Source organism: Triturus cristatus, chromosome 4_1 (genome assembly GCF_964204655.1).
Source record: "Triturus cristatus chromosome 4_1, aTriCri1.1, whole genome shotgun sequence".
NCBI classification, from domain to species: Eukaryota; Metazoa; Chordata; class Amphibia; order Caudata; family Salamandridae; genus Triturus; species Triturus cristatus.
Window position 1 is genome coordinate 932,750,094 of NC_140585.1, and position 25,375 is coordinate 932,775,468.

General features: G+C 47.0%; 1 protein-coding gene across 1 annotated transcript in view; it reads left to right on the forward strand.

The window, feature by feature from the left end:
• Positions 1-25,375, forward strand: part of LOC146855852 (guanylyl cyclase-activating protein 1-like) — a 198,590-nt gene that overhangs the window by 67,516 nt on the left and 105,699 nt on the right. Inside the window, exon 2 of the mRNA XM_085650669.1 lies at positions 4,018-4,167. Coding sequence (XP_085506795.1) covers positions 4,018-4,167 — 150 coding nt within the window. The remainder of the gene's footprint in view (positions 1-4,017; positions 4,168-25,375) is intronic.

Genomic DNA, 25,375 nt, shown 5'->3' on the forward strand with positions numbered 1-25,375 from the left:
TGCAGCCCACAAATCTGCCGGGACCACTATATCAAACAAAGTGTTCAGGTCGATCCACAACACCTTCGAAATCTTGACAAACCGGTCTATCTGCTTATACCATTCTGCAGTTCTGCAGGTTCCTCCCTCAGCCAAGGAAAATCATTCATAAACACAGCCAAATCACTTCTGCTCCATGGCACATGTACATACCCTCCATTCTGCACTTTTCTCAAAGGAAAATTACCAGTGGCTTCCAGCCCTCCCCCTGATGTGAGAAGGTACCTATTCCAGTCTTAACACTTTTCTTTTTGGCCCACCTCTCTTCCCATCCGTCTAGTGCTTTCCAAGCTTGCATGCCTATTACCAGTTCTCTTATCTGGGCTTTCAACCCAACAGTTCGCTTTTCCTCCGGCTCCTTGTCTGTGTAATTTAGTCTGCAAGAACCCTGCATCATCTTATTCTTTGTCAAATCAACATCATTCTTTCCTGCTAACTGCCGTAGGGCATCTTAAGCCCGCTCTGCTTTTCTTGTAATGTCTTTGGCTATAAATAACAATTCATTTGGGTCATATGTCTCGATTCTTTCCAAAGGCAAATTCCCTTCAACCCCTTCATCTATTTCTACCTTTAATCGAACTACATCCAAAAGAGGCGCTTTTATTGCACTCTGCAACACTTTCTAAGTTCTTTCCCTTTCCACGTCTACTCTGTCACAACTCTGTGTTCTCCTCGGTAGTGCTCCTTCTTCCCACTTTGCTACTGAACGATCTTCTCTATCCTAGCTCTTACTCCTCCAGTGATTACCTGCACACACACCCTGCGGCCCACATGGTATTCTAGAAGGCTCTGCCCTTGGTATTTCCCCTCCTGGCAACATTGACTCTCTCACTGGTTGCACCCACATTCGGAGGTCTGACCTAGAATTCGCCAAGATTCCTGTTGGTCTCCTTTCTTACCCACTGTCCATTCGTGATGGATCTGCAGCAGCAGGCAGTGGGGTACTATAAGCCACGGGTACCTGTCCTAGACCTGCTCCCGTTTGTGTTAGGCTTGCCCCAGATATTGTCTCTTCCCTATCACCTGTGTACTGTTGACTGTCATTTGGTCTCTCTCCAGGATTATATATGGGGACCACTGGTCCAATGATAACTGGCACTGACAAAGCATCTGGTATCTGCATATTCCCTGCAGGTTGAGCTGGTTCATAATTGGGGTATCTCATCCCCAGGAATCCATACCATGGCTATTTGTCTCCTGACTCCTGTTGACTGTTCTTCCGATCCCACCTGCCCTGCTCCTACCGTCTCTTCTAGTGGTTGCGACCTCTCTGTCTCTGACTTAGAGTCACAAGGTGGAGGTCGTTCTGCTAAGAGCCTGTCTAGAAAACTATTGTCTGTATCACTATCCTCATCCTTCGTACTCTTTCCCTCTGACTCGCCTGCTAACAATCGAAAGGGATACAAGCGCACTCCTTCTATAGTGTCTACTCTCCATCGTTTCAGCTGTGCCTCCCATCTGGCAACTTGATATGCCTTCATTGCTCTCCTCATTCGTCCCTGTGATGTCTCTCGTTTCTTTGCTTGTGCGGCTCTCATCCAAGCGTCTAATGCCTCAAATTGCGTGGGTCGAGGTGGTGGTTTAAGGGCAGCCATCACCCCCCTCAGCTGGTATAAAACCTCCATACGAAATGACCAATATCGAGGGAAAGCCAATTCCCCTTCCATCTCTGTGATTTTATGCCAGTTCTGAAGCCAAACAATCGTATGCAAGCCCACATTCGTTGCCATATAATGTGCAGGGGTATCCTTCGGTGGCGCTTCCTCTCTGACCCGAGTCACCACCCCTCCGTCACCTCTGCACAAATCTCTCAACACCTGAAAGCAACGCATCATGAGAATCGATCAATTTGCAACCCACAATGCAATATGCGAATTCAAACGCAGAGCAACCAAACCCAGCGTGACGTTACACCAACCGACCAATCCCAGCGCGGCACGCACTGACGTCACTGCTCACTCCTTGCAGCGGCTCACCCGCCTTTACAATTTTGCTTGTATACTCGCTCATACATTCACTTCTACAAGTAACCACAGTCACAATAACTTACAGTTACAACAACAAGTAATTGTCTGTTCACTAAGAGATCGCTAGAACACTCACACAAGAACATGCATCTGCTATGACCTCTGACCTGCGTTGGTCACCTACTCACTGCGATCCACCCCCGGTACCTGGGGTGTGTCACAGCAAGATACTTCCGCACTCACATAAAGTTCCCTGAGACAAGTGAGCAGTCGATAGCGCTTCACGACTTCTCTTGAGCCCGTTTACCAAATCACCTGATCCGCACATGTTCGAAACAGTACCAAAAAGCACAATCACTCAACATGCATCCCAACTCCGCAAAACCTCACACGAATAAAACACACCGCAATCTAACACTCCTCACAAAACCTTTCATACTCACGCTGCCCTTTTAGTTCCGCCGTACCGTCAACGTCCACCAGTTTCCACCACTCTTCGCCGATGTTCCCTCTGCTGCATCCGGACCTCGATTCTTCCTACTCTGCCCTATATTTCTCCTGTCCTCTCACCATTTAAAGGTAAACCATACTCTGCTACCATTTGATTATGCTAAATTGTACCCCTGTCTTCCTCCTTACAATTATCACTCAGGATCTTTTATTTACCTACTAAAGTGGTGTAGGGGGAAAACATTACATAACATAATGACCATATCATACCTAAAAGCACCACAGACTCCGACTGTCAGGTTTGTCAATGTGTTATAAGGCCAAGATGTATACACATCGTAAAATTAGCATATATAAATATAGGAAAATCAATACAGAACCGATTCTACGAATATAAGTAATTCGGCACAACAGGAATAAAATAGTGAATTCAAGGATAAGGATGCAACTCAAGATAGAAGCAGAGTCTAAATCCTTTTTCATTTAGAAATAAAACAAATCTGTCCCTACACTATACTAATAGGAGATGCTATCTAATACCCTTACATCTATTCCATAGGTGTCAGCATGTGTTGACTTCCTGAGAAGCACTCACGTCAAATTGGTTAAGGTGCTTAAGGCTAGGAGCGAGTTCTAAGATGCTCCTCTATCTCCAAAGAAGTCTGGGGTCTCTGTCCCTGTGCATCATACAATGTAAAATTAGATTCTTTGGTTCATCCTGGTAAAACTTTCCATTGCAACTTTTTCTATCTGGGGAGGTTCACGCTCTTTAATTAAGGCTTCTTTGTTTGGCGTGGTGACCTTGATTCCCAGACCAGCCAAGTACGAAAGATATCCTCCCTTCTCACTTCCAACTCCCTTGAAAGCAGTCCATGTATCTTCTCCAATCTGAAAATAATGAGTTGGCAATCCGATACCTGCAGTATGATGAGAACACTGCTATTTCTTGAAAACAACATGCATTTCATTATGTATTTCTCGAGAAGCCAAGGAGGTGCAAAAACAAGTACAGTCTTGGGCCTAGAAAGTCGGGCAACTTTAAACACAAAAAACGATTACATTATATGGTTATAAACCATCCTGCTCTCTGTATATGCAGGCATGACGATACATACATAATCATATTATAATATCGTACTACAATGGATGTTAAATGAGTCTGCTGAATACAAGTTCATAATCATAAAACACTGAAAACTATATACTTGTGCATAGGTGCATGACAACCATGACTATACTGCACCCATACAAATAGAGTGCTGAAAGCGCTCTATCAGCTTTATGGAATTGCCCTAGTTTTAGTAAATCCATGTTGTCTGCCAGAACTCTATTCATAGTGTATACAGAGAGTGTTAGATGCCAACTGCCCTAACTCCCATAGAGCATGCCATGCGCAAATTACTCCTATAACACCCAGGATGCCATGTGCAATTAAAGAGGCAGATGTCCTAGACTGACCTCGGTAACTGTAATTGTGTCCTGTGTTTATGCTTAAGGTGTAGTTCTGTTGAAGTATTGTTTGATGGAATAACTCAGTCTTTATTTTGGTCTTGTATTGTAGGATGGCTACATCGATTTCATGGAGTATGTGGCTGCCCTAAGCCTTGTTCTGCGTGGGAAGATTGAACAGAAGCTGAAGTGGTATTTCAAGCTTTACGATGTCGATGGAAACGGCTGTATTGACCGACATGAGCTGCTCAATATCATTAAGGTAATGGGCACCAACAAGGTTCAAGAGTCCCAATGTGACCTACTTAAACGCCGCCACAAACACATTGCAACATCCCATCTCACTATCACTTCTACACAGCACCAGAAATAGGGTCATTCTTCCAATCCATTAGAGCCAACCTTCCACCATCACACCAATAACTAGGGGTGGGCATAAGTCACATAATTCTGTGTAGCATTATCACGTAGCAGCCGCTAGCGTTTGCTAAATGTGCTCTTGAGGCACTCCCAACATTTAGAGCTTGTATCTTAGGGCAAAAGGCAGCCTCACATCGAAAATGGACGCAAGAATACATTTTGCGCTTAGAAAATAGCACTAAATGTGCCCCATTGCAGAATCTTGGCTGCCAGGTGTTTCTCCTTAACCCAGCCAGACTGAAGGTTATCTTCAAGGGTAGGACACCCTCCTTTACCGCCGAAATAAAGGCACAAGAATTTTTGGACAAAATCTGTGCGGGCTGTGATCATCCCAAAGCCCCCAAAAGGGACTCTAAGGGGGGACACTGGTTAAAATCTAGCCGGAAAGGGAGTGCTGGTCTTACTATAGCATTCACTGTTTTCACTGACACTGCCCTCTGTTTTTTTTATTTTTTTCGACTTCGTTTAGGGGATACATTAGACAAAATGCCTTTTGGTCTCTTTCTTTTCATGTTCCGGGGTGTTTTAATCGCTTCTCTCCTCTCTCTTTCTCTTCATTTTCGTTTTCTTTGATCCGGTGCTTAATGGGGTGAGTGGTACAAAAGGGGGTGGTGATGGACGGAGCATCAGAACCAATCAAACACTCACACCCAGTCAACAGATCTGGGTTTGATCCATCACCGTTCTTTAGCCCACTCTGCCACCCCAGTTCAGACATGGCCATATGAAAATCAGTCTGACCCTGTGCCTCATGGGAACAGTCCAGCCCGAACTGCCAAGCCATGCCTTCCCTGGACCGGAAACAAGCTTCCTAGGACCGGTTTCTGGCATTTCAGCCGTCTTCAGCCAGGCTTGCTTGAATCCAGTGGCAAAGTGTGCAAGGGACTCACGTCTGAGCATACCCTGCCAACTTATGCTTTTTTGCAGGAGCCATCATCAGGGTCCTTGGTGACCCGTTGCTCCAGTTGGGGGTCCAGGGCTGGGGTGGGGGGCTGGGCTCTTGGCCGAGGGAGGATGGTCTGAGTGGGAAGGGGGGGAGTCAATGGGGACCCAAACAAACTTTGTCGTAATTGTAAGATTAACAAATAATTTAAATTTAACGCAGGATCTAAATCCCATGTTCTAGTAGTAGATTCTGACCAGATCTATAACCTGAGTTTGCTTTTTTCCTTTTTTTTTTGTTCTTAAATGAGTAAAATCCGTATGGCCTCCGTGGCGCAATGATTACCGGAAGCAGCAAAGGATTGCTATTGAGTTAAAGATTTTGAAATTTGATATTTTATGTATACAAGAGACCCATATAGAGAGCTCTCGTAAACATGTACTTGATGGGCTTGGGTATCAGCTGGTTGGTTCTACTACACAGGGAACACGTTCCAAGGGAGTAGCTATTCTGGCTAGAAGGGGTTCTGAGATTTTCCTCGGTTCCGCTCAGATAATCTTGGTCACTGGGCCATTGCTGAGTGTAGATCTGGCTCTAGCTGTTTTATGATCTGCTCTGCATATGGCTTGGTGCTGGACGACCCTGCTCTGTTTCACTGGCTAAATGGCGAACTGGTCTCTTGGCCCCTACCCTTGATAATATGCAGTGATTTTAAAATCAATATGCCTTGCACTGCCTCAAAACAAAAGTGTAGGAAATATTCTGGTAGGAAACCTAAAGTGTTCAGAGTTCTTGGTGACCTACAGTATACTCATGGATTGGTTGACGTCTGGAGAGAAACTATGAAGGCAGACTCTGGCTTCACTTTCTTTTCCGCTCCCCATATGGTCCATGTGCGATTAGATTACTTTCTAATTTTCAAGGGTCTGCTCACATACTCTAGTATCTCTAGATTTCCAAGGGTTATGTCTGACCACATTCCGCTTGTGTTGGAAATAAGGATGCCCCAACCCCCGAAAACGGATCACTCTTGGTCATTTGAAAGGCCTCTGCTTTTAGATCCACGGTGTGTGAGACAGATTCTGGCATGGATTCCTCAGTTCATGCTTGATAACCCCGGCAGTGCCCCAATCAGCAACGTTTGGGATACTTTTAAGGCCTGTCTATGGGGGGAAACAACAAGGTATAGTCTAGAACGCCAAAAAAATGTAAACGTATTAACCGAGCAACTATATGCAGGCCTTACCAATGCAGAATTAAAATTAGTCGAGATGATTTCCTCAGGGGATAGCTCTGATGTTGCTCTTTTGGAATTAGCGACGGCCAGGACAAGGATTGTTGCAATATCCTCAAGGAAGGCGGCGGACAAGTATCTGGTATGGAGAGAAAAGGCTTATGAATCTAATGAAAAGATAGGGTAACAGCTAGCCTTTAGAACAAGAAAGTCTCTTCTTAAGGGCCAGATAATAGAGATTAGGGATCCCGTCTCCGGTATTAAATCTGATCAGGCTGGGATCAGAGTGGCCTTTCAACATATCTATCAATATCTATACTCTAAGGAGATTAATGAGGATTCTGTAGTCATGGGGGAATATCTCTCTGAACTTGGTGAGATTACAATCTGGGAAGGCTATGGGCATGAACTTTATTCCAGCAGAATTTTTAAAGATATTTGCAGGGGCATTGAAAGGGTTTTTGACCGAACTATTCCAGGAAATCCAGGAAGGGCTGCCTCTGCCTGATAGCTGGTCATTGGCTAAAATAGTGGTGTTTTAAAAAAAATTCAACCTCCCATGGAGCTGGGTTCATATCTTCCCATCACACTTATTAAAAGTGACTCCAAGATTTATGCTAAAATCTTGGCTACCCGCTTATCGACAGTTATTAATCGGCTCACATCTCCGATGCAGCATGGTTTTATCCCCGGTACGGGTACCACCGACCACATCCGGCGGGTGATTACCCACTTCTATGCGGCTGGAGTTACTCAAGATCCCATAGCTCTTATCCTATTGGACGCCGAAAAGGCGTTCGATAGGGTTTCCTGGCCATTTCTTTGGACAGTAAAGTACTACAAGGGATTCGGCCAGGGGTTTATTAGTGCGGTAAAAGCCCTCTATCATCTGCCTGGAGCTAGGATTTTTCTTATGGCGGCAACTCCGAAGTGGTGGTCATCGAACGGGGTACCAGGCAAGGGTGTCCTTGCTCTCCCTTGATATTTTCACTCTATATTGACCCCTTGATCAGGCAATCCATCGTAATTGTGCAATTCAGCTGATCAAGTTAGCAGGAGGGGAGACGAGGAATTTGGCATATGCCGATGACCTGGCTATCGCTACCTCTGTACCAAGTGGTGCTCTTATAGAGATTAAAAAAGAGGCTAAGAGATTCGGCCTATTTTCTGGGTATTTATTAAACAGGGAGAAAACCCATGTCATTGTTAATAAAGAGGAACTCCTTCGGGATGAGCGGGTTATTAAAGAGGCAACCTATCTCGGCGTAGTTATTAGTTTTGATGTCGGAAAGATTGTGGAGGCCAACCTCACCCCTTTAATTCCAGAAGGCCAAACTGGATTTCGGAAGATAGAACAATTTGAGGCTGTCCCTAATTGGGAGGAGCAATCTAATCAAAATGATCGTTCTTCCCAAAATTCTCCATTTCCTTCGGGCTATCCCGCTCGAGATTGGTAATAATTGGTTCCAAATCCTTGTTGGGATGTTGACTAGATTTCTTTGGGCACATGCGAATCCCCAGCATGCGCTCAGATTTATGACATTATGTAAAGATCATGGAGGATTAGCATTTCCCAACCTCAAATTGTACTATTGGGCTGTTAGACAGCAGCAACTGGCAGCCCTCCTAGGGAAAGTGGGTGTTCCTCTTGGACAAGATGAAACAACCCCTTCCATATATGAGCTCCTGATAGGGGATAAAATGAGAGACTGTCTTTTCTGGCAAACCGATTTTTGTTATTATAAAAAAGGCTGTTTTAAAGTTCTCATCGCGGCCTTTTGTACATGGGGGAAAATTAGTAAAAAATTATTATCCCCCAAATACTGGATAATTCGCTGTTGCTGGTTATTTTTCATGATGCTTATATGAGTAAATGGGTCTCACACGGAATTTTCACACTCTGAGTTTTTTTTCCCCCTGAATTCTTTTAAGTCTTTTGAGATGTTGTGTCAAGAATTTAAGCTTCAGCATAGGGACTTTTTTAAATATCTGCAAATCGGATTTTTAAGGAAGAAAGGTGGTGGGTTGATGGGTTTCAATAAGGTAGAAATTGTTGAATTGATTTTGGCCGATGAAACTCAGATAGGGGTTCTTTATAGTTTTTTAAATAACACAATGCAGGATGATTATGCCAAACATTCTCAGAACTGGGTGGATAAGATCAATGCCCAACCGAGTGACCTGCCGAGGTCATTGGCGGGTGCCCAGATGTTTCTAATTTTTGCTGGTCTACAGGCCCAAAATTTTAAGAACTGCTTCAATCTTTATATCACACCCGGGAAGATAGTCAGATGGGGGACACTTCCGGGATGGGCTGCTCTAGATGCACGGAGTATGGTGCTGATCTTGTGCATTTGTTGGCAACTTGTCCGGCATTAGATGGTCTTAAATCAGGGATTAATGATTTCCTGTTAATAACTTGGGGACAGACATTACTCTGTCTCCTAGGTGGATCTTATTAGGGGTCCATGATGAACTAGCTTTTTCCAATGTTGAACCTTTCATGTTTATAGCTATGGCTGTCTATTGGATCTGTCTGACTACTGCCTGGCTCGACACTTGTGTTCCATTAATGGTTTGCATGTCTAATTTCAACTTATTACCTTGAAAAGGCTATTTATTCCTGAAAGAACAAGGTCCGGGAAAAAATGTCTAGAGCCTGGCTTCCCTTTAGCAACTGGGAATCACAAATCCCAACTAGGCCTGGTGAGCATATTCAGACGTGTTGATGTAGGTGGTGTCTGCTGTGAAAGATACCTGTCATCTTTCTTTTTGTCCTTTTCCTTTTTTTTTCTTTTTTTTTTATTCAAATATTGTATGAATTTTCTATTTCAAGGGAAAATGTCTGTTTGGAGGGGTGGGTTAATTTGTATATTATCCGGGTACAAAATCAAATAAAGATTTTTTTATTTATTTTTTTAAATTAAAAAAAGAAAATAGCGCTAAATGCAACAGAATATAAACAGTAGTGTGAGTAGCTGCTCGCTAAATGTGCTCTTGTGGTAGGATATGTTTCTCCCAAATTAGCCTTTATTACGCAGGCCAACATAATTACGTTATTATCGGTAATTCTGTGTCGAAGAGTAATGCACAATTACTGGAATTACTCCGAATATTTCAGCATAAATGAAATGTCACAGAGACCTACCAAAAACGTGCCTGACAACACAGGTCTGAGTTGCTTGTTATTTACACAGTCTATATGAAACCATCAATTCAGTCAACCACCCAATATCAATCTAACATCTACAGGAATAAATGGATGAGTGAATACTTGCCTGCTTACCTGGACTTGGGAGGTGAATTGGTCCGGTTCTCACAATTTTATCTGTCAGCTATAGCATCCCAGTACTAGAGATTTCACCTCACTGATTCACGTTAAGCATTTTTCATTGCCTAGTCTCTTTCCTTCTATGTAACAACTGGCTTACCCATATGACTTCTTACTCCTGCGATAGCATTTCCAAGCAGAGTACTTTACATGTGCTGTTTTTTATGTTGTTTTTATTCACTTCCGCTTTCACACTTTATTAAACCTCTCCTGAGGAAGGAGGGCATTAGAAATTGCATACCTGCACTGCACTTTTTGCAAAGGATAGAGACTGAGTTTGTGTCTCTCTCTGTCTAAACCTTACAAATTGAATGAGTGAATATAAAACGCACATCTATCAAAGGCTTTCTGGCACTGAAAACAGGCCAGAGTGCGGGAAGACTGTTTCTGAGATAAGCAGTGAAAAGAACGATTTTCATGTTTTTATTCTAAATGCTAGCTGATTGGATAGAAGATGAAAAAAACGAGGAAGACGATTCCAGGGAGTGGCACCATGGTAGAACAAGCATTTGCAATGCAATAGGTCTCGCATTTGCGAGAGTTTGAGCTATTGGAATTGTAAATGACAATGCTTTTTATTTATGCGTTTGAAAACCTGCAAGCTGTGCGTAAACATGCACTTTGTACTTATAGTCCTTGCTTACGAGAAGCAAGGCTGGCAGTCTCTTTTTTTGCCAGCCTTGCTTCTCGTAAGCAAGGGCTATACAGGTCTGTAAGAGAATCTGCCAACAGAGAATGATGCCAGGAGCCATGGGGTCCAAGTGGTAGCTTCCAGGAGATCTGTAAGAGACCCTCCCACCCCAGATAGGGCATGATGCCAAGACCCATGGGGTACAAGTGGTAGCTTTCAGAGGCTAGGTTGGCTTTGATGCTGCAGGCATGACAATGTTTGTTGGCGCACCCCAAAGACCTCTGTTGCTACGGATTCCCTCCCTACCACCCTTTAACAGCACCCCTCAAGTTTCCAAAACCACTCTCTCTCACATGCATTTCTTTTGTTTTATAGCACCACTCATGCCAGTGTAGGGTGTCAGAGCACTTTAGATCACAAATACACACACTACACAGAGACAATGAATCATACATGTGAAAATCAGTGTATAGGAAAGCTTACATAAGACAGACAACTACAAGGTGTAGGAGTCACATGTCATCCAGACTGGTGGGCATTATATTTTAACAGTGCTTGGTCTGAAGAAGCACAAACTCAGGATTTAAAACAAGAACACCATAGTTGGGGGTTCTCTTTATTAATAATAATAATAATAATAATAATAATAATAATAATAATATTAATAATACATTTTTACCCAAATTAACCCTTTTTGTGATAATAGGATAATGAAAGGCTGGGTAAGAAAACAATGTTCTAACCTATATCTTGCAGTGTGCATGGTGCCCTTTGATGACAGTTCATAGGTCACTGTGTTATATTAGGATTTTCACTTATAACCTCAAGTAACAAAAGGATCTCTGTGAAAAACACAGTAACGCACTGAACTATTTACATTATATGCAGTTCTGTGATCTGAATGGTACACGTTCTTTGCAGCAGGCATATTAACCTTCTGCGCGACCTTATGAGCAATCAAAACTTCCATTAGACAACACTCCGATCTCTCTCCACCATGAATATTAATCACAGCAATATATTAACATTTTTACTGTTGCCTGGAAATTGCTGGAGGCAAAGAATATGCAGAAGATTCTTTTACATCCACAATATTTTGTGGAAACATGGCTTCCCCCACCCCCACCCGAAGTCAGCGCCCGGCGCAGTGGCACCGTTCGAACCACCCTAGTGCCGACCCTGGATTTAGAGGTCTACCTGGATACACACAGCATAAGTGAAGCACACAATCTGAGGCCAATTGGGGGGGAGGGGCACCGTCAGAAGCAGTAAACCGCGGACACAAACGCGCAACCCCCCTACACTCCCTGTACAACGGATAGCGCTGCTAGCATCACCAAACACCCTCTCCAGGGGCTAGCTTATTGCCAGGGGCCCTCTGGAGCAGCCCTCGCCCCACTCGGGTCCTTGACCCCACACCCAACCCTGGCCGTCGCTCAAGACAGACTGGGGATTTGCCTGGCACCCTACTTCTAGCGCCCCCTCGAACACCTTACAAACATTCTTTAACAAACACGGTCTGTGGTTGGTCTGTAGAAAGACCAGGCCGTCGTAGGCTCTCAGCTCAATCAGCCAGTGGCCCCCTGAGCCGATGAGACTGAGAGGCCCGCTTGTGCCAGTGATGGCAAGCGACACCACCACCCCACTGCACGACACAGTGCCCAGCAATGGTGCCATCCGGGCACACACACTGCCGACAGCCCGGGTCCACCAGCCTCATCTTCTACCAGGAACCGGAGGCCACTTGTACAGCACCAAGTGCGAGGGGAGCCAGCTAGTACTGCTGGTGCTATTAACCAGCAAACTGGTACTTTTGTTACTGACCGACCTTGGAAGTATAAAAAGCTGAACTGGCCCCGCCGAGATCCTCCCTTCTAGATCAGTAAGAGAGACATGCACAGTTACTTAAGTATGTACATGCACCACTCACATTCGCAAGTATGCACACACACCAATACACTGAGTACCACCTGTGCACACACACATTCTGACGTGCACACACACACAGATCATTAACCGCCTGCAGTGCACATACACAGTACTGAGGCAGCATTCTCTGCACGCCCACACGTCAGAGGTCATGGTGAGTATACTCAGTGTCCTCGTTTGTGTGCACACGTTCTAAGGAAAAGCATAAAAAAGGTCAGAGAGCATCGTTGCGCAAGCGCATTCCGCAATGCATGCACATTCACAAGTGCGCGTGGATGGGGGGCTGCCTGACGGTGGGTGGATGGATGAATGCATGAACGTGCGAGGGTGGGTGTGTGGATGGATGAATGGATAGATGGATGGATAGACGGATGGACAGGTGATGGATGTATTCATAGATGAATGTGTGTGGCTGAGGGTGGGTGGGTGGTTGGAAGGGTGGATGAATGAATGGATGTGTGTGTGTGTGGATGGATTGTCGGGCGGACTGGTTCGGTTCAGGTTAACCCGCATCACTCTGCACGCACTCAGTGCCATTTAGGATATATGGTTCAAACGGGTATGAATGTTATTTCCCCAGCTACTCCCTCGCTGTGATTTTTCTACAGACGCCTATTCCTTCCGTTGTGTGTTCACTGTAAGTCTTGGAATTTCCGGTACGCGCGGGTCCTACATTTGTAGGGCGCTGGCCCCAGACATTCCTAAGGGGTGCTATCTCCTCACGGTCTTTCCTGGGGACATTGCAGCTCACGGGTTCCAATCTTGTGCTAATATGAGCACTTTCAAAGTATGCACACACGCCAATACACTGAGTACCACTTGTGCACACACACATTCTGGCGTGCACACACACAGATCATTAGCCGCCCGCAGTGCAAGTACACAGTACTGAGGCAGCATTCTCTGCACGCCCACTCTTCAGAGGTCATGGGGAGTATACTCAGTGTCCTCGTTTGTGTGCACACGTTCTAAGGAGAAGCATAAAAAGGGTCAGAGAGCATCGTTGCGCAAGCGCATTCCGCAATGCACGCACATTCACAAGTGCACGTGCGTATGCCTGGATGGCTAAATGTGTGGATGTGTCTGAGGGTGGGTGGTTGGATGGGTGGATGTCTGATGGTGGATGGATGAATGCATGAACGTGTGAGGGTGGGTGTGTGGATGGATGGATGAATCAATGGATGTGTGTGTGTGTGGTTGGATTGTCGGGCAGACTGGTTCAGTTCAGGTTCACCCGCATCACTCTGCACACACTCAGTGCCATTTAGGATATATTGCTCAAACGGGTATGAATGTTATTTCCCCAGCTACTCCTTCGCTGTGATTTTTCTACAGACGCCTATTCCTTCCGTCACGTGTTCACTGTAAGTCTTCTCCGAACCAACCCTGATTCTGGTGAGTCTTGTAATTTCCTGCACGCACGGGGTCCTACATTTGTAGGGCGCTGGCCCCAGACATTCCTAAGGGGTGCTATCTCCTCACGGCTCTTTGTCGGGGCCATTGCAGCTCACGGGTTCCAATCTTGTGCTAATATGACCACTTTCACACGACTCCTGAAAAGAATGATCCGATTTCAGCGCTTCACTTCCGCGTGGTTTCTCACGTGAGCAGGTGGCAGCACCCAGTACCGGCAGCCAAACGGGCTTTCTGCCTGAGGGAGAAAAACCGTAAGGAGAGAAGTTTTGTTGGGAGGAGGGGAGGTGAAACCAGAGGAAGTACAGAGGAGGAAGGGGGACTCGAGCGTGAGGCCAGGACACAAAGCTGTTTCCCGTCCAGGCATGTGCACATCTCCGGTCCGAGATGATCTGGAGCCGATGGAGCAATACACATGCACATCGCCTGTCCGGGCGCGCACATGTCGTGTCCCCCTTCGCCCACCAAACCGACGACAATAGGCTTGCAAAGGCGTGTAGCGTATGCGCTGCGTCGCTAGGCGAGACCTAAAAACAATCTGTCTCCTGCTGTGGGAATGTGATATTTGGGGACTTTCCGCCAGACCTGGGCAGTGGATCAGAGACGATATACAAAACAACATAAAGCAAGAACAAAGATAGCCGGGACCAATTCACGCTAGAGTCTGGTGAACAATATATCCTTGGACAGGAAGCCGTTTGGGAAAATTGAGTAAAATTCGGGTAAGAGCATTCTAAACAATCTGCAGCCGAGCAAGATAATACTTTCTTAAAGTGTTCTTGTCATAGAAAAGGCAGGATGAGAAGGCAGTCTAGAACACAAGACATTTGCTTGTGACAGAAGAAAAAAACAAGTCTTCTTATAATATTTATAGTGAGCAAAGCAGGTTGCACTGAATTTGTTCATATACGGCATAAAAGAAAAAGACTGGTCTGTGGTCTCCCTCGGATTTATCATTGCCCTAAATGTCCTAAGGCAAAGGGCAGCCCTAAAGATGACCATGTGGATAGCAGCTTCCCTAAAAGAAGGATCTTACTCTTGTCAAGTTAAGTTTCAAAGCATTTGTAGCAATCGAAATTGATATTGCTGTAAGGGAAGCACACAGAACAGAAGGGGAATAGGAGCTATGGCCATCCACTTATATAAATAAGTACCCGAGTGTCACCCAGACAGGTGAAAAAAAGAAAAAAAACAAAGGAAATTAGAACAGCTGCCATGGGAATAACATGAGGATTAAATATTTTAGGCTCAGGAAAGATCTTAGGGGGACAACACAATCAAGTGGAGAAAAAGAAGTGTGCAAGTAGGTAGATACACAGTTGTGTCAGTAAAAAAGATCTACGACAAACTAATTCCAAGGCCGTGATACCCATAGAATGTAGCCTAGTAAGTACAGTGGCCTACAGCATCAAAGGCTCCAGGGAAAACAAGTAGGATCATGGCACAGGGCCAGAATCTTTCAGAGATGAGCAGGAGGCAAGGGATCCATAAGCAGGCAGATGGAATGAGTTAGATGGAGTGAGTTACATATGCATTTCACCCATCCTGTTAGTGGAGAATAGAGACGGGTCAACGCAAGCTGAACAGAAAGTGGGGTGAAGAATGAAAGAGGACTGTCAAGTTCGTTAGCAATTGGTGTTCGACAGGAAGCAAATATGGGTTTGAAAAAAAATGGCTCTTTGAAGATGGCCAGAAGTGCTTTTTAGGGTGTACTGAAATCTCTGCACCATTCAAGCTCAACCTGCTAGCACAGATTACGTGATTTAGTGCTCGGGAGAGAACCAAGTCACGAGGGTCATCTTCCACTCATAAAGCTAGCATCAAGAGTAAGTACTAGATTGACAGCTGTCAGAGGCCAGACTTAAACCGAATCTGCACAGGCTACAAGATCGATTGATAGGATCGGAATGGATTGTGCAAGAGCGGAACTAAATTTAGTGGAATAAAGTTTCGCTCGGTCTTTGATAGGAAGGTTAGGCCTGTAGACCCTAGATGTTAGAGGGGGGCTGCATGCTGACAGATAAAAGGATTGCTGAATGGTGAGCCTAAGGGGCATATTCGCAAGGATCTATCGCCGAGTTATCGGCACTTTAGCGCAGACAAAGTCGCGATAAATATATAGCCCCATTCACAAGCTGGTGCTAACAGCCGATATCACTAGTTTTCCCGCGATGGCATCCTCAAAAAACATCACCACGGATGACCCCAGCAACTATCGCCAATGAGATGCAGAGTAGGCGTTCCCGAGCAAAAAGTCATGACAACACCACTCCGCAACATTCTTAACAACCAGCCAGATCGGCGATAAGATCTCAAAACAGGCGATAAGGCGCTTTAGCAGCAGAAAAATAACACCTGCTCTGACCTGGTGTAAAGTCGGACAACAACCGGCAGCAGCCAAGGGAGCACAGCCCATAGCCAAACATGAAGAACAACAGAAGCCCCCGAGCAACTGAACATGCAGCCCGGAGCCCCAATAGGGCAACAACACCCACCGCCACCAACCCCAGGACCCCACCACCCGCCCCCCTCCCTTTGGACAAAGAGAATGCACATCAACAACAAAAAACCATGAACCAAACAAATCACCTGAAGTCGCACAATCACAACACCTAATATACAGGTGCGGCCAGAAAAATGGAAATCATACATTCAAATCATATAATCCAAAGAATTTTTTTATTACAGATTAAACAACAAACAACAATCTTGAAGAGGCACGGCGGGTCTTCTCTGGGCATTCTGTAAGTCATAGCCTGCAAGACAGAAATACAAATAAGAAGGTGTGTCATGTGCCCATCAAAGTACAGAGAAAGAGAGTGAAAGAGAGAGAGAAAGAAAGAGGGGGAGAAAGAGAAAGAGAGGGAGAGAGAAAGAGAGGGAGAGAGAAAGAGAAAGAAAGAGAGGGAGAGAGAAAGAGTGGGAGAGAGAGAAAGAGAGGGAGAGAGAGAAAGAGAGGGAGAGGGAAAGAGAGGGAGAGAGAAAAAGAGGGAGAGAGGGAAAGAGAGGGAGAGAGAAAAAGAGGGAGAGAGAGAAAGAGAGGGAGAGAGAAAGAGAGGGAGAGAGAGAGGGAGAGAGAAAGAGAGGGAGAGAGAGAGAAAGAGAAAGAGAGGGAGAGAGAAAGAGAAAGAGAGGCAGAGAGAAAGAGAGGGAGAGAGAGAGAGGGAGAGAGAGTGCCGACACTGCAGATCCAGGCCTCACTGCTCACCTGCAGCCACCGATGTGTCTCCAACCGCGTGCCGGTACACACTGCAGTCCCCCAGGTCCCTCATCTGAAACAGTTGCCAGAGACATGAATGGCAGAGTCCATACAGTAACACACACCATCCGCGCTTGCCCGCCACTGCGCACACAGGCTTCTGCACCCCGGCCCCTCCAGCCGCCCAGCCTAGATTGCCCGCCCCTGCTCAACCAGGCCTCCCCGCTCACCTTCTGTCACCAGCGTGTCTCCAAGAGGGCCCACCACGTGCCGCTGGGAGCCCCAAACCCGGAGCCCGTGACCATGGCACCCTCCACATCATGCAGCCCCGCACCGCGGGCCACCAGGTCACACACTTGATTCTGGGTCTTGCTTTTGCTATGGCAGAGAACATATCAGTGCACCCGGCCTCATCGCAGGCTGCCCACCCGCTCAGCACTTGAGGTGCCACTAACTCTGTGAACTGCAAGGCGACGCCACGTGTCGGTAGGCCTGCACTGCCCGCTGGCTCAGGTGTATACTGCAGTCCAGCAGGGCTCACACTAATGCCACCATTCCGGACCGCCTGGACGGCGCATCATCGCAGGCTGCACACCCGCTCAGCACTTTAGGTGCCCCTACCTCAGTGCACCCAAAGACACCGTCCTGCGGCAGTGTGCCTGTGCCTGCCGCAGTGTATCCGGTGCCACCAAGTCTTTGAACCGCAAGCCATGGACCCTTTATGATTGAGTCCCGTGGTGCAGACGCCGTCATGTCACCCCCGGCACCGGGCAATGTGCTGTGCCCGGGCCCTAAGCCCTCAGGCAGAAATGATACCCACACGGAGAAACCCAGTTACAGAGTGGAAATGGCGTCCAGCATGTGCGCCAGGCCCTTTTTATTGGCAGGGTCACATGTCCTGTGACGTCGGTGCTGAATGGGTGTGGTGTGGGTGTGAACCAGCCGTGAGGGAGTGGCTGTGGCATGCTGACAACTAGACCTATGAGCAGCAGATCCCTACCTGGGACATGTAGCGTTGTCGTTCCCCCCTGTGAGCGTAAGCCAAGTGGGCTGGCCTGGCGTATGCCAGTCCAGTGTAAGGGTGTGAACAATGACCATGGGACTCTGGGCGTGCTTCCGTTCTGGGCTGGACAAGGAAGTGACTAATGCGTGTGTCTCTGTTCTAGTGTCAGCGCCACCCAGAATGCAATCGGCAATGTGTCACCCTGTGACCCAAGTCCCACAACATGAGCAACATAGACGTAAGAAGGAATCACTGACCCTACATTCATCCATACCTCCACACATGCAAGATCATAGACATGACACATCGGTGTGACAATGAATGTTTAATGCACATTCAATGGAGTGTCGTAGCTGAGGCAGTACAGGGCCATGCAAACCCCACTTTACATTGATAGACCATGGAGGGCCAGCCAGAGTCCTGCAGGGAAGGACAAGTACATCAGAAGAGGAGGAGTTCAGTCCGCAGTCTGATATCTGTGTCATTGGTGACCAAACAGAATATGGCAGTCTATGTCGAGGTCCAAGGTGAGTGTCGCAGAGTGCATCGGGGGACAGTGGAAGGTGATGATGCAGAGGGCAGAACCAAGCAGGAACAGGCCATATGGCGGAGATGAATGCTACAGCTTCCTTCTGACCACAAGGGCAGTTCATCTGTATCTTCATCTTCTGCTGTTTCAGGTGCCTCACCTGTGGGTGGTGGTGTTCTGTCTCCAGCACGGTGTAGCAGTGACACCTCAGGGGCCGGAGGTGGAATGTGTGCCGCACTGTATGGCACTGACACATCAGGGGCCGGAGATGTGGATGGAGTGGTAGCAGCAGCATGCATCAGCGCCAGGCCTTGTGGCAGCAATGCCATGAGGATGGTCTTTAGGGCATTGAGGGACCCAGCTACCTCTCACTGGTGTGCAGCCGTGGCAGCTGCCCTTTCCGCCCGCGTCCGCTCCCTGTCCTCCATGAGCTTCCGCATGAGTCCCAACTCCCGGGCGAGCTCGCTGGAGCCACTCTGACTGGACAGTCATTCTTGTCTCTGAGTCAGGACTCTGGCGATGTCAGCCATGGTTCGTTGGAAGGCATGGAGCAGACTGTCAGTGTCCGTTAGGGACTGTGAGTGGGCCCTGATGGGACTTAGACACCCACGTATGGCGTCGAGTTTGGTTGCCATGTGGTCGAACCCCACCTGCACCTGCTCAGCCAGCTTCTCCTGGCACCCCAACACACGGAGTTGGAAGGCCATGTGTGTGTCGTGGTGGTCCTGGGAGGCAGCCATGGTGGTGGGTGCTGCCTGCTGTGTGTTTTGTGCAGGGGGTGGGTTCTCCTCGTAGCAGCTGGGCTGCCCTGCTCCTGGAAGTAGGCTGCGGAGGCTCTCCACGAGCTGTTGGAGGGCGTCGGAGTCAAAGGTGTGGTGGTCCTCTTTGTCATCAGAGAAGAGAGGTGGGACTGCTCTGCAGGAGGTGTTTCTCCCTCTGCAATGTGAAGGGGAGATGCAGTTTAACATTGTGTTCACATGTATGTTGACGCCTTGTACATGTTTACATTCAGACTGCATGACAGTGTACATTGTGACTGTTTGTGGAGAGCGGCCTATTTGGTGCGGGACAGTTGACATTTCGACAACATCACGGATGTGTGTTTGTACTTATACATTGTCAACTCACATTTCCTTGTGATGCCACATGTGATTGGCCAGTTCCTGCCCACAAGCGGCACCAGTTGTGTCCTCTGTTCTGTTGTGGACGTGTTGAGGATTGAGCCACATCGTTGTCAATGTTGATGTGCTCTGCATGTGATGTGTGTGTGCCGCATTTTGGGGGAGTCACCCCTGCAGCTCTGATTTGGCTGCCCCTTATCCCTTACATGAGGTGTGCCTCTGACTTCTGTGCTTATACAGTGCTGTGATAATGCATACTTGGGTGCATTGGTCTCCTGGTGGGAGTTGGGGGTCTGTGGCATGGTTTGTCCGAAGATGTGCTATGCTTACATGTGCATGTGTGCCATTGTGCCCACCGTCCCCCAGTCCCTGGTCATTACTCACCCTGTTGCTGTTGTGTCCGGTCATGTTGAGCAGTGTCCGGTCCCCCAACCCCTGCCACCGTTTCCCTACTGATGACTGTGGACACCATTTCCTCCATCTCGTCCAGCTCCTCCTGTGGCGCTGGGCTCCCACCTCCAGTCTGCATTGCTGCTTTCTGTTTGCTTGCGAGTTTCTGCTTGGTTTTGCGCTTGACATCATTCCAGCACCTCTTGACCTCTTCCATTGTCCTCTTCAGCACTCCGACTGCATTCACCTTGTCCACGATGGTCTGCCATATTCCATTTTTGGTTCCCAGTGACACAGTGGAGGTGATGAACAGTAGTTCCGTTATCAGGATCCTGTTTTACTGCGGACTGAACCGCTTCTTCCTACTCTTCTTCTCCTTGCCCTTCCCTGACCCGAGTTCCCAGGCTGGTCCTCCGGGGGGCTTTTGGGGTTCTGGTTGTCCTCTGCACTTGCTCCAGCTGACTCCATTGTGCTTCGCTGTTGTTTGGCTTTTGTATGTGTTTTTTCCCCAACTTTTGTAGTGCATTTTCCCGCATGTCGCGTGGGGATTGCAGGCCTGTGGCTGGTTTTCGCGGATTTTTGTATCGCGATTTGCGCCATCGCCGCTTTTTTCGAGTTGGTGTTTCACATTTTTGCGGCGTCGCGTTGGTTTTAACGCGTTCAATTGACGCATTGTGGTGGGTCTATCGCATGGTGCTGCTGTGTTGAGAATGCCACATTAACACTGTGTTATTTACCCGTGATAGACTGCGATGTGAAGAGTTGCGTTAAGCTGCTTTTGCGGTAGTTATCACACGTTCTTGAGAATATCCCCCTAAATTTAAATTTAAACTTTGCTTCTTCAGCAAAAATAACATTACAATTTTGCTTCTTCATTTATTAATCTGTTAACATTATTTTATTTCCTAAGCAGTCTTGGACCCCGGTGTAGGCTTCGCAACCCCCCTCCAGGGGGCCTGGAACACAGGTTAAAAACTAGGGGTGGCTGGAACTCGGTGTGTTTTGCTACACGGAATTATATGGAGTTACATAAAAACTCTGCAAGATTAAACAGAGTTCTACGAGTGGGCAAAAAATATTCCTATTGGGCTGCCTGGGCTGCAAATTAAGCATTTGGCGTGAACCGCGCTGAAAAATCTGCGCAAATGGCACCATGATGTGTGAAAGAGTGCGCCACCATTCGAGTTGATTTTGCTACAGCTCGATAAGAAAATGTACTTGAGTGTCAGCAAATCTATATGAGAAGCACATCTGCGTTAGAAAATTGCACTAGGGGATGCCAAATCTCGCTTGTGTTTACCACCTCGCATTTCTGGAGCCTTGCAGGAAAAAATTCATCCACATGGCAATTAGCGGAATTTGGCTGGAACTCCGCGTTACGAAAGTAACACAGAGTTCACCAATTTCCCCCCCGCTAAACATTCAGCCCACCCCTTTTAAGCACCACTGAACTAGAGGAAACAAGTCATACTTTACTTAATACATAAGAGAGTAAAAGACAACACCTCCACCTACTAGTCCATGCGAATGAATTTTTATCAGCCAAAAAGGAATTCAAATGATCAATTGAAAGCTAATCTTTCCAATAAAAAGTTAAGGCAAGCTTGAGCATAGATTATGGCTGCCCAATGACTTCAAACTATTATATGTGCAGCCCAAAAAAACTATGAGCTATACCAACCATACTACACCACAGAAGAACACTAATGGTCAGATTCCACACAAAATGACCAACATCAGACATGTCACCGAAATTTGAGGGCACAGCAAAACTATCATCACCAAACACCACAAACCGCTCAATATTATTTGTGGTAGTCCTAGAAAACTAGCAAACTGTAAATGTACCTTGTTGGACTTGTACCTATTTGGCTAAAGTTCCCTAAACCTTTTGCTCTCCCCCTAGACCTTTTTTCTGACATTGTGTTGCCAACTTAGATGCTTTGGGCACTTTGCCACTGCTGATCAGTGTCAAAGTGCAAGTGCTCCCAGTGTAAAGTGTAATGGTAATTGGTTGTCCATGATTGGTATGTTTGCCTTACTAGTAAAGTCCCTAGTAAAGTGCACTATGTGTGCCAGGGCTAGTAATGCAAATGCAACTAGTGGGCTTGCAGCACTAATTGTGCCACCCACACAAGTAGCCTTAAAGAGAGAACTCAGGCCTGCCACTGCAGTGCCTGCGTGCAGTTTGCTAAACTGCCATGTTGTCCTGACAAGTGCACCCACTTGCCAGGCCTTACCGTTACCTTTCTATGCACATCAGACACCCCTATGGTAGGTCCAAGGTACCCCACTGGGCAGGGTGCAGTGTATGTGAAAGGTAGGACATGTACTGAGGTATGTACCATGTCCTAAAAAAGTGAAATACTCTCCATTTCATTTTTCAATGTTGAAAGGCCATCTTGTCCATAGGACAGAATGGGGGAGGCTGTGTAATATGTTTCCAGCCTATCTTCCCAAAGGCTTAAGATGGAGAGGTGAAGTGTAGTGTGTCTGAACTCACAATTTAATAACACATCGTTTTGTGAAGGTGGTTTTTGCATTGTGTATTTAGAAACCACTCTTTTAGAAGTGGCTGGGTTTTTGTGCTCTAACATTTCTATGTGTCTCTGCCTGGTTGTGGATTGACTGTCTGGATCTGAAAGTGATAGGATCTGGGGAATGTCTTGACCCAGGGGAGGAGGTGAGACAGCAACAGGCTGACCTACATCTGGAGCATAGGGGGCAGGAGTAGTTCTAGAGGTGAAGAGGCCTGGGTTGCTGCTATCAAACAATGGCTCCATATCCTGCTGAGTGATAAAGGATCCAGACCCCAACTATCAAAGGAAGAAGGTGTCACTGGCAGGGAGACACCCAGAGCTGGTTTGGACAGGGGTCAGTGCCCCCCTGAACACGAAGACTTCAAAGACATTTAGGAATATAACTATGAGAGCTGAAACCCCTGGACTTTGGAATGGAACTGTTCAAGACTGTAAAGTATTGAAACTACTTTGTGGTCAAGAGGAACCTCTGCCAAGGAAGAAACAGCTGAATAGACTGAAGGAAAGGACTGACCCTTGCTGTGTGTTCTGGGGATGGCCTGCAGTTTGCTGCTTTAACCAAGGAGAGGCTAAAGGGACTTTGCTGTGTGCTGTGTCCCCCTGCTTGAAAGGACTTTGCTGTGCTGTGTCCTGAAGTAACGTAACCCCTAGGGCCAGAGGAGAGCTGGCTCCCTGTTGTGGAAACTCAGGAACATTAAAGTTCCAGGAGAGTCTCAGCGACGCTGTGTGCGTGTGCTTTTTACAGCCTGAGACACTTGTAAGAAGTGCCCTGTGATCATGTGCACCTGGAGTCCAAGTGAGTCTCAACGACACTGTGTGAGTGTGCTTTGTGCAGCCTGAGACCTTCGTAAGAGTTGCCCTGTGATCGTGGGCACCAGGAGTCCTAGTGAGTCTCAGCGACGCTGTGTGCGTGTGCTTGGTGCAGCCTGAGACCTTCATGAGGATTGCCCTGTGATTGTGTGCACCCGGAAGTCAAGTGAGTTTCAGCAACGCTGTGTGTATGTGCTTCGTGCAGCCTGAGACCTTCGTGAGGATCGCCCTGTGACCGTGCACACCCAAGGCTTAAGTGAGTCTCAGCGAAGCGGTGTGCGTGTGCTTCGTGAAGCCCGAGACCTTCGTAAGGATTGCCCTGTGATTGTGCACACCCGGAGTTCAAGTGAGTCTCAGCGACTCTGTGTGCATGTGCTTGGAGCAGCCTGAGACCTTCGCGAGGATTGCCCTGTGATCGTGCGCACCCGGAACTCAAGTGAATCTCAGCGATGCTGTGTGTGTGTGCTTCATGCAGCATGAGACCTTCATGAGGATTGCCCTGTGACCGTGCACACCCGAGGCTCAAGTGAGTCTCAGCGATGCTGTGTGCGTGTGCCCTGTTGCAGCCTGAGATCTTCGTTATTGCCACTACCCGGAGTCCAGAAAGTCGCAAAGGAGGCCCAAGTCGTAAGAGGAGGAGAGGAGATCAAGTTTGCACCCCCCAGGTAACGTGTGTTGCTGCCTGGGGCTGGGTGAGGGCTCGGAGAGAGACGCTCTCGGCCTCTTCCATTTTTGCAGGCGCGAGCCTCTGCTTCAGCTCGTATCCTGGCCCGTACTTGCCAAGGAGCGCCAGTAACGGGGCCAGAGTGCGGCGCTGCACGTTAGTTTACTCCATACCCGTGTTGGGGCATATGTTGGCGGAAGCTGACCGCGAGTCAGTACGAGTGGCAGAGAGACCGTCTAAAGCACCGTGATCGGTGATGGAGTGTATTCGCATTGCATTATTTCTGCATTACGAACTACCTGATTGTTTCATTACGCATTGCATTATTTCTGCATTATGGACTGCCTGATTGTTGCATTACGCATTGCATTATTTCTGCATTACAGACTGCCAGATTATTGCATTATGCATTGCATTATTTCTGCATTACAGACTGCCTGATTGTTGCATTACGCATTGCATTATTTCTGCATTACGAACTACCTGATTATTGCATTACGCATTGCATTATTTCTGCATTACGAACTGCCTGATTGTTGCATTACGCATTGCATTATTTTTGCATAACGAACTGCCTGATTGTTGCATTACGCATTGCATTATTTTTGCATTACGAACTGCTTGATTGTTGCATAACAAACTGCATTATTTTTACATTGCTAAGTTCCTGATTCTTGCATTACGAACTGCATAGCATTGCATTAGGACTGCATTGGATCATCTAGAATTGCTCAGTAATATCGCCAGAACCTACAAGGGATGGCTGGCCTAATAACCGGCCAGGAGGAATATTACAAATACGCATATGTTGGATTTTTATCGTGTGGTCTCATCGCATATCTTTTTATATAAACATATACTTGGTTTTCTATGACAGTCGTGTGGTGTCCTTTTTTGGTGTCATCATTGGGTCACTGAGAGTGTGGTTGCAAATACTTTACACATTTGCCTTGAAGATAAGCCTGGCTGCTCATGCCAAGCAACCGAGGGGGTGAACAAAGGCTATCTGAGAAGGTGGCCTTCCTTCCCTAACGTGGCAGCGAGGGTCCCTACTTGGCCTAAGGTACCTACCTCAGCCAACTAGGGAATCCCGGTTCTAACATTGGAGGCAGCGGTTGGGACCTACCGTTGATGGTCAGCAGGTTTGGAATTTGAATGTGTATTTTCAAATTCACTCACAGTGGTTGGTGTACATCACTAGTAGCGCAGACCACGACATAACCACATATTGTGTTTTGATTTTTAGTTCTATTTTTGAGCGACCTTTAAGCCACACATCATGTCTCAAAGGAGTCAGGAAGCCAGTGAGGCTGCAGAATTAGAGTTCAACATTGAGGCATTGCTTACCTACAAAGTTGATCAATTGAAGCAAT